The 10806-nt window shown below is 40.3% G+C and overlaps 1 protein-coding gene across 1 annotated transcript in view; it reads left to right on the top strand.

Moving 5' to 3' along the window:
- Positions 1 to 2339, top strand: part of WDR44 (WD repeat domain 44) — a 102725-nt gene extending 100386 nt beyond the window's left edge. The window contains exon 20 of the mRNA XM_024240958.3: positions 1264 to 2339. Within this exon, the coding sequence (XP_024096726.1) occupies positions 1264 to 1358 (95 nt within the window). The 3' untranslated portion in view covers positions 1359 to 2339. The remainder of the gene's footprint in view (positions 1 to 1263) is intronic.
- Positions 2340 to 10806: the final 8467 nt, after the last annotated feature.

Genomic DNA, 10806 nt, shown 5'->3' on the forward strand with positions numbered 1-10806 from the left:
TAAGAATTAGATATGACATGTATAGGCTGGGCATGGTGGCTCATGCCTGTAACCCCAACATTTTGGGAGGCCAAGGCAGGAGGATAATTTGAGACCAGCCTGGACAACATAGCAAGACCCTGTCTTCACAAAAAATTAAATAATTAGCCAGGCACAGTGGCCCATGCCTGTAGGGAGGCTGAGGTGGAAGGATCCTTTGAGCCCAGGAGTATGAGGTTACAAGTGAGCTATGATGGTGCCACTGCATTCCAGCCTGTGCAACAGAGTGAGACTCTATCTAAAATATATATATACTTGTATGTGTAAAAGTGCCTAGCAAAATGTCTGGCATGTAGTAGGCATTATTATCATTTTCATTATTATTGTGTCTTACAAAGCATTTTATATGTATGGTGAATTATTTTCTTCTCTATCCTTTCTTATATTCCTAAGTCCCTTGCTGCTGCTACTACTGCACAGCACTGCTATGAGATATGCCAAAAGGGTGGTAAAGGAATGTTCAAAGGCTTAGGATATGTTTTTAGCACATCCAAGTGAAACCATTTTGTGTGACTCATCCTGTCCACAACTTTCCAATTAAAGTTTGGATTATTTTCTTCTTTTTTAAATCTCAAAATCTCAGTTTTCACCTATGTATAACAGAGTTAGTTAACACTGAATTTTTTTATTAAATGCTTTTACGCAACTGGCAAATGTAAGAGGTAAGCATTTATGCCATTTAGCATAGTTATATAGCTTTTCAGTAAGGACCATATGGCAAAAGGTGCTGTCAGCATTCACACAGCAAACATGTTTACTTCATTTCATGGCAGTTTCAGTATGTCTGCTATACAATAAACCTTACTGGCAACCTAGCTAGACACCCCTGTTAGCAACAGACTTGCCCAGCTGATCCCATTCTGCCAGCACTCCAGTCCTGGGGCTGAATGACACACTAGCTTCTTGCCATGCAATGAAGCATTAGATGACTTAGATGCCTAGGCTGCCTTGGAATAAGTCCAAGCATCCAGGCCCCAAGAGACTGTAATATCCTCAAGCTAGGGAAAGACCAGCTAAGACAAGGTAAGTGAAAGTGAGCCTCAGAGCAGAGGAGAGATTCAGCAGAATGAAAGAATTACAGGAGCCAGCCAGAAAAGGAGACTGAAAAGGTGGGGAGATGATCTTCTCCCCTGAAGGTGGAGGGTCATGGGCATGTGATAATTGTGGCAGCAGGCTTCATATTCCTTTAAAAATCAACTTAAAACTATTTTTTATACTTTTAAGGTATTATGAAGACAGATAACACAGAAGTTCTTCTCTCTGCTGACTTCACTGGAGCAATCAAAGTGTTTGTTAATAAAAGAAAAAATGTATCTTAATTTGAAATGGCATTTGAAATAAACATATCAGTAAGTTTCTATATGTATCAGAACTGAAAAAATATAGTGTTCCAGGCTAACATACTTTTTTAATTTTTATTGAAAAGTTGTTCAAATATAATATATTTTTTTGAGAGGCAGTGTTAATGATTTAGGAAACCCTGGGCTGATAGAGTAGAAAGGAATATGGCTAGAATAACATTGCCAAACATTAGGCTTTATGTTTTGTTATGTTTGTGTTTTCGTTGTATAATTATGAACATGCACAAGTTTCTGCATGAAAAGATATTAATATATTAATCACATGTATGTGCCTTTTGGTTACATGCATTAAATCTAACAGAGTTAAATTATTTCAGTGGCTCTTTTGGCCTCTTACTAGGGGGGATAGTCTTGTTTCTAGCTTAAACAATTTTTTTTTTTGCACAAAATTTCATTTTTAATAAAAGTGGTATCTTTTGACTGAGTTATTGTTTTGAAAATGTTATATAGGTTTCCAATAGGTCAACAACCATATGTAAATGGTTTTTATAAATTTCTCAATTTGGGGACAAGATTTTTTTGTGGTCTAAATTGTGGGCTTAAGATTCTTTTCTTTATATGTGTACATATAATTTTTTTTTTCTTTGCCACACTGGAGCACAATGTTTCTATGTAAAGAATTATTTTCATTCTTTATCCATGAGCACCAGGCTTTGCTCACTTAAAAAAAAAATTAAGCCACATTAAGGAGTGAGTCTTCTTTTTTACAATAATGTAAAAATGAAACTGTTTACATTTTTTTAAAGCATTGTAGTTTTTAAAAATTAAGCTGTTTTGTTTTGTGTTGTTGAATTTGAAAGCCTTTGTAAATATCAATATAACGTACCAATGAAATAACATCTGGGGCAATGAAACCCTCATCATGTTGTTGATGGTTAGCATATGTTTCTGAAAATTAAATATGTATTATTAAAAGTTGGTCTCCAACACTTGTTTAAACATGGCTTTATTTTTAATTGACTTCAGTAAATCAAGGAATGCAAGGAAAATAAACTCTTGTTTTAATCATTTAAATTTTAGCAACAGAAGACCAGATTTTAGATCCCTAAATTATAATGCATTAGTTACATGCCTTAAAATTTTTTTAATTCTAGCTTTAAATTGAACACTGCTAAGAATTCATCCATATGCTTATATGTTCTTTACTGCATTTGTTTTCAGCATGTAAGTGAGAAGTTGGGGAGCCATGGACATATCCTTGTTGATTAGCATGGTCTTAGAGTGTTCTAGGCTTTCTAGTAAATTACATATTGTTTGTTGCTTTCTTCTTGCCAGTGCTGTGCTTTCTCCCTCTACCCTTCCCCCTCCCCTCTCCTCCTCTCTCTGGTTACTTTGGCTTCCTCACTCTCCTGTACTCTCCCTGACTGAATTGTTATGCCATTGGCTTTCTAAAAACCAGGCACAGTTTCTTTAATCTCAAGGTCTGGGTGGCATTGTGATTGATCCAGTGTTTCTTTTTTAAACTTGATGTCTTCAGCTCTTTGAGGCAGCTTGGCTTTCGCTAACTTCTGCCTGAGAACTTGTAGTCGGCTGTGGTGTTGATTGTTTTAACTGCAGATAATCAGGGTATTATTATATGACTATCTCCTGATAGGTTTTATATGGTTACTTCACCAAAAAGACAAAACGAGTTGGGATGCAAGCTTAAAAGCATAATACTGGCCGGGCGTGGTGGCTCATGCCTGTGATCCCAGCACTTTGGGAGGCCGAGACAGACAGGTAGATCACCTGAGGTCAGGAGTTCAAGACTAGCCTGGACAACATGGCGAAACCCCATCTCTACTAAGAATACAAAAAATTAGCTGGGCATGGTGGCGGGCACCTGTAATCCCAGCTACTCGGGAGGCTGAGGCAGGATAATCGCCTGGACCCAGGAGGCGGAGGTTGTGATGAGCCAAGATCGCACCATTGCACTCCAGCCTGGGCAACAAGAGCAAAACTCTGTCTCAAAAAAAAAAGCATAATACTGACACTTGTTATTGCTATATGAATACACTGAATTTAAAAGGTAGCATCAAAATATATACAAAAAAATTGAACACTGTTTCTCTTTAAAATGAGTATTAGATACTCTATAACAAGTGATATGGTATTATAAAAAAAAAAAATCACAGGTTCTAGAGTCAGGTAAACTTGGATTTGCTTCCTTCCTGTTAGCACATTCCTTGGGCAAGTTATTTATCCTACATTACTACTACTTCCTTATCTGTAATATGGGAATACCTAACTTAAATTGCAAAGATTTGCTAAGAAATCATGTATGTGTAAAGCTTGGTGCCTAACCAGTAGGTATACTCAACAGATGTACATTTCTTACTGCCTCTCGCAAATCCCTGAGTACTCTCCCAGACCAAAAAAAAAAAAAAAAAAAAAAAAAAGACGACATATGGATACGCTTTCTTTTTGAGATGGAGTTTTGCTCTTGTTGCCCAGGCTGGGGTGTAATGGCGTGATCTCGGCTCACCACAACCTCCGCCTCCCGGGTTCAAGCGATTCTCCTGCCTCAGCCTCCCGAGTAGCTGGGATTACAGGTATGCGCCACCATGCCCAGCTAATTTTGTATTTTTAGTAGAGACGGGGTTTCTCCATGTTGGTCAGGCTAGTCTCGAACTCCCAACCTCAGGTGATCCACCCGCCTCGGCCTCCCAAAGTGCTGGGATTACAGGCACGAGCCATCATGCCCAGCCAGAAACGCTTTACAGACATAGGGATTTCATGGACATACAGCATTTTAGGGATTGACATAGGGCACAGACATTTTTTAACACTTTTTTAATAGACACCATCTACTATCCCCACTTCATAAAAGATAAAACATTTTAATGCTAAAAACATAGGCCAAGCACTATCATATAATCTTAGAGCAACCAATAGTCTATTAAAATGAATACACTTGATTTTTGAAATAAGTAATTATATTCCCTTATTTTTCTTACGATACCATGTTATATTTTTCAATTAAGGAACCAATATTGGTATAATTAACTAAACTCCACGCTTTATTCAGATTTCACTAGTTTTTACCCATATTTGATCATCATGTGTCCTTAGACCCCTCTTAGCCATGACAGTTTCTCAGACTTTCCATGCTTTTGATGACCCTGATAGTTTTGAGGAGTACTGGTCAAGTATTTTTGTTGAATGTACCTCACATTGGGTTTGTCTAATGTTTTTCTCATGATTCAGCTGGGGTTGTGGACTTTAAGGAAGTGAATTGCTCTTTTCATTACATCACATCGAGGGTACGTTCTTATCACCTGGCTGAGGTAGTGTCCATCATATGGGCACAATTTAAGCAATCCATCAAACATTCAGGTTGTACCTGTTTTTTATCACTGTGAATAACAATAGGAGATAGAGAAATATATATCTTATCAGAATTTCCAATTATTGATCGAAGGTGGTAGGTCCTTAAAATGAAAGTACAAAGCGTGAACTCTTAACAGTAAGCACCAGCCTGGGCAACATGGTGAGACTCCATCTCTACAAAAAAAAAAAGAAAATCCAGACGTGGTGATGCATGCCTGTGGTCCCAGCGAATTGGGAAACTGAAGCAGGAAAATGGCTTGAGCCCAGGGGGTCAAGCGCCACTGCACTCCATGTGCTCCAGCCTGAGCAACAGAGTGAGACCCTGTCTCAAAAAAAAAAATAAAAAAAAAAAAAAGCGATGTATGAATTACAAGAAGTTCCTGCATAGAAATTGGGAACCCCAATTTGTAGTCCTGGTTGTGGTGGCCTTGTGACTTCAGGAAAGATAAGTAGTTCTCTGCAAGTCTATTAAAATGAAGTCTTTGGACTAAGATTTCTAACTCTGATGGTCCATGTGGTCCATGTGCTTGCCGGCAGTCCTTCAGAAACAGTGCAGCTGAGGATTTCCTCACTTTCTCATTCATTTATTCAAATTCCTGCTGACATTATAACTTGTGATCTTCTGTGGCATCAGAATGGCACAATCAGTGACTGAGTTCTACTCCTAGAACATCTAATTACAAGATCGGTATATTGAGAAGCATTTTCCCTGATTTTTTTTTCTCAAAATATGTTCATCAACTGGATCAGTATACACTGTCTCCTCTAGGTGGTACCCAACATTTAAAATACTGCAGTGTATATTATTTGGATAAGAAGACCAAAAGCATAATTTAAAATTGCTAGGAGAAATGCCTTAGATTTTCACCATCCCTACTTGGAGAGGGGGAGGAACATTGCAACAGATGTCAGTGCTTTGCTTCTCTTAGGACCAGAACCAAACAGTAAGGGGACCAAGAAGCAAGAAAGAATTGCACTATTCTATTGAACCTCTGAGCAGATTGCAAATATTAAGTTTTTAGTGAACCATGAAACTAACCTAAGTTGTTTACAAAATAAAGTGAAGCAGTGCAAACTAGAACTGAATCTGTTTTCTAAGCCTAGAGCATTAGTAAAAACTCAACTATTGGCTGGGCACGGTGGCTTACACCTGTAATCCCAGCACTTTGGGAGGCCGAGGCGGGTGGATCACCTGAGGTCATGAGTTCGAGACCAGCCTGGCCAACACTGGTGAAACCCTGTCTCCACTAAAAATACAAAAATCAACTGGGCATGGTGGCACGCAACTGTAATCCCAGCTTCTCAGGAGGCTGGGGCAGGAGAATTGCTTGAACCCAGGAGGACTCCGGAGGTTGCAGTGGGCCAAGATGGTGCCACTGCACTCCAGCCTGGGCGACAGAGTGAGACTCTGTCTCGGGGGGGGTTAACAACTCAACTATTTTAAGTATGGCCAAAGTGAACTTAAATTGAACCTACCCTTGTTAAGTCAGAGTCCTTAATTAGGACAGTCTTCTCTAGAGTGAGTTTTGCATGAGGCAAAAAAGAAAGGCACACTTGGTCATAATGAAGCTCTGTGTGTGGCAAGAGCAGGAGTGATGAAGTGGTATGGCAGTGATAGGTACAGACAACTGGAGAAGCAGAAGCAGCTGGGACGAACACAGGTGGCAATGGGAGTGGAAGGTGGTGGGAAGCCTCAACATCCACAGGAGATCAAGTTGAAGCAGATACAGAAGAGAATCATTCCACTTTATTGATTATTATGGATTGATTTCACCCATAGAATATGTGTGAAAGTCAATCACAGGTCCTTGTAAGTAATGTTCAACAAATATTTGATCTGAATTGAGTCTGCTGCAGTGCATACAACAATATGAAAAAGAGTAATTGAAGAGACGTTGGAAACTGACTTCCTTGGGTCAGTTTTTGCCTTAACGTGGTCATTCACTAACCAGTGGAATAAACCGTTAGATAAACCATTAAGTCAGCCAAGCTTCCATGCACCTTCATTAGGGAGTTATTTTAAGCTTATAAGCAATTCTTTGAAAGCTTTCACTCTTGTGCACTAATGTCAAGAGCAGGATATTTTGTTTTTCCTTTTTCCAAGTCATCTCCTTTCAACCCCATGGGGACTTCTAAAATTGTGGTCTGCTATGCCTTCCTCAGAAGCACCTGGGAATTAGTTTAACGTGCACTGAATCACAGTCTGTTGGAGAAGGGATGCAGGAATCTGTTTTCAACAACTTTAAGAATCCCTGAGCTAGGAATAGAAGTTTAAACAGCTAACTCATTCAGGTAAAGGCCAAGAGACAGACAAGTAGGGTCACGAATTGCCCAAGGACTACAGCCAGTGGTGTACTAGTAAATGTTTCACAGTCCACGCTCCAAAAATAAATTTGTAATATTTGCTAATTTCCATGGTGTAAATACTCCCACGGTGGCCAATTTTAAGCTAACAATGTGACATCACCTAACACGGTGCATTGTAGCACTGTTACGTAGTATTTGTACCATAAAGATACAATAAATAATCTGAAGATCATAAATGGTAGTACAACATAGTAAAATAATCAGGAAGTGATGGGTTTTTAGTAATTATTACCTGTATCTTTATTAGATCTTCATTGTAATATTGATTTAAATTATGGCTGTGTTTAACAAATGGCTTGAAAATATTAATGATCACCTCTCACCATTACCTGAAAACATTCTTGAAAAAGACATCCCTCCATTGGCCTGTGGACTAATCAGAGCACATGAGCAGTCTCAGAGAACCTGCCATGTGTCAAGTGAGGAAGGAGAAGTGTTAGGGGAGGCATTGTTTACGGATGGATTTGGCCAGTAATCAACAATCAGGAAGAGCTAGTATTGTGTTCATTCCCCTGGGGCCTATGTGGCCACACAGAACCAAGTAGGCAGCTTAGCCTCCTCATTCAGAGGCTTGCCCTAGAGCCTGAGCTAAGAAAAAAGACCAGGGGCTTTTGGGCTTGTATGCACTGCAGCCCACAGGCAAACTACCTTCTGCATCTTATACATACTCTGGCCCAGGATTTCTTCAGCACAGACGACCTGCGTGAAGTTGTGCTTAAAATGTAATGTCTTGGCCGGGCATGGTGGCTCACGCCTGTAATCCCAGCACTTTGGGAGGCTGAGGCAGGTGGACCATGAGGTCAGGAGATCAAGACCATCCTGGCTAACAAGGTGAAACTCTGTCTTTTATGACCAGGCGCAGTGGCTCACGCCTGTAACCCCAGCACTTTGGGAGGCCGAGGCGGGCGGATCATGAGGTCAGGAGATCAAGACCATCCTGGCTAACACGGTGAAACCCCGTCTCTACTAAAAATACAAAAAATTAGCCGGGCGTGGTGGCAGGCACCTATAGTCCCAGCTACTTGGGAGGCTGAGGCAGGAGAATGGCGTGAACCTGGGAGGCGGACTTTGCAGTGAACCGAGATTGCACCACTGCACTCCAGCCTGGGTGACAGAGCAAGACTCCATCTCAAAAAAACAGAAAAAAAAAAAAAACCCGTCTTTACTAAAAATACAAAAAATTAGCTGGGCGTGGTGGCACGCACCTGTAGTCCCTGCTACTCAGGAGGCTGAGGCAGGAGAATCGCTTGAACCCGTGGGGTGGAAATTGCAGTGAGCTGAGATGGCGCCACTGCACTCCAGTGTGGGCGACAGAGCGAGACTACATCTCAAAAAAAAAAAAAAGGCCTGGGCCCCACCCCAGACCTCCAGAATCAGAATCTCTGGGAGCCTGGTCTGGAATTTGCATATTTAGAAACACACCAAGCAAGTCTGATAAGCACTAAAATTCAAGAACTCCTGGGTTGAAGCAGCTGTAGTTAAGTATACATACCCCTGAGGGTACTTGAAGATTTTCCAAGGCATATGTAGGCACAGATAGTTTTAAAGGAATCAATTTACAGATCATTCACTTTCGTATGTACTCAGATTCCCAAGATCCATCTGCCTGAAGAAGTGGCAACCTGCAGAATCTTCTTTCCCACCTCCCCTTTCATGATTGCCAGTCTCTACCTTCAAAAAAAAACCATACTTCTCGCCCATCTCAAAAGTTAGTATGGAGCATGGCCACAGGGTGTGAAAACCTCCAGAGATATAAACAGAAGGACAATCCAACATATTGGTGTTGATGCTGAGAAAATTAGTGATACTCTGATAATGGTGTAGCATATCTTTTTGCCAGTCAAGTGGTTTCTAATTCATTGCTTTCAGTAACATTGAAGGAGGACCTAATTGCCAGCTAATCATTAAAAATAACTTTGATCATAGAATACTTTTTTATATGTAACTTGGAAAGGGTTCAAAGAAATGGGTGGCATTGCTATAAAAAAATTCCATTCTCGTCTATTTAAATTTGTGAATGAGGTTCCTCAATGCTTATATCTATAAGAGAAAAGAAAAATAAGAACAAAGTTGATGTTGAACCCTGTTTCCCAGCAGTAAAGAGTAATCCACAGAAACATGAACTAAAAATGGCCTCATACATTTTAGAGCTGTGTTTCCAATAAAAATGTACTTCTCATGCTTAATAATTATTGATTAAAATTGTTGTGGCCAGGTGCAGTGGCTCATGCCTGTAATCCCAGCACTGTGGGAGGCCGAGGCAGGCGGATCACTTGAGGTCAGCAGTTCGAGACCAGTCTGGCCAACATGGTGAAACCCTGTCTGTACTAAGAATACAAAAATTAGTCAGGCGTGGTGATATGTGCCTGTAATCCCAGCTTCTCGGGAGGCTAAAGCAGGAGAATCGCTTGAACCTGCGAGGCAGAGGTTGCGGTGAACCGAGATCACACCCCTGTACTCCAGCCTGGGCAACAGAGTGAGACTCCGTCTCCAAAAAAAAAAAAAAAAAAAGTTACGTTTATGTTGATTGTCTAGTAATATAAATTGTAAATAAATAATTTGTGAAGCTATTTTAATTCAGAAGAAAAGTGTGAACATTATAGAGCATTGTGTTGACAGAAAATTAAAAATTATTTCAAGTTTAACGTGTATCTGATTATTTGCTGCAAGGAAGTATGACAGGATGATACATATAAATACTTTCAGAATACAAAAGATATTAGGATAAAAATCTGTGGAGGAAGAGGAATGGATTTATACGTTCAAAAAGAAAAGGGAATGATGTATAGCCTTCAACTGTTAAGGAGCTTGTCTTTATGTTTTTTAGAGGAATGATGCTGTCAAATTGATATGGTATGAGCCCTATGGTATGATAAACATATCTTAATAAAGTTGTTATTTTTAAAAAGAAAACTGCTAGGGCAGTAAGATTCCAAAAGTAATGTAAGATTTCTTCTAAAATATTTACAAAATGCCAGAATTGCATTCTCTCCAGTATTTTAATTTATGATGTAAAAGTTTAAATGTCAATTTTAAAACGTGTCAGGAATTATGTATAACAAATGTTGAAGACCACTGGGGTAGAACATGAAGGATGAGGAGGACTGGCATAAGGTAAGCTGGGTCTGGGTCCTTTTGAGCTTTCATGCATTGTTCTCTCTCTCTCTCTCTCTTTTTTTTTTTTTTTTTTTTTTTGAGAAGGAGTCTCATTCTGTCACCTAGGCTGGAGTGCAGTGGCACAATCTTGGCTCACTGCAACCTCCGCCTCCCGGGTTCAAGCGATTCTCTTGCCTCAGCCTCCCGAGTAGCTGGGATTACAGACTCCCACCACCACACCCGGCTAATTTTTGTATTTTTAGTAGAGACAGGGTTTCACCATGTTGGCCAGGCTGGTCTCGAACTCCTGATCTCAGGCGATCTGCCCGCCTCGGCCTCTCAAAGTGCAGGGATTATTACAGGCATGAGCCACCGCGCTCAGCCTTCATGCATTGTTCTGAGAGCAATGGGCTGCTCTCAGTGTGAAGAGTGGGGTGGGCAGAGGGTGTCAAGAATGGGTAAGACCAGAGGCTGAGCAAGCAGCTAGGAAAATGTGGCAGTAATCCAGGCAAGAAATGATAGTGGCTTGGGCCAGAGTGGTAGCAGTAGGAGGACAATTCCTTCCCAGGATTAGTTTGAGGATAAAATCTTGAGCATGAAAAGGATTGAGTGGGGCACAACTGGAAACTACTAG

This window comes from Pongo abelii, chromosome X, assembly GCF_028885655.2.
Source record: "Pongo abelii isolate AG06213 chromosome X, NHGRI_mPonAbe1-v2.0_pri, whole genome shotgun sequence".
NCBI classification, from domain to species: Eukaryota; Metazoa; Chordata; class Mammalia; order Primates; family Hominidae; genus Pongo; species Pongo abelii.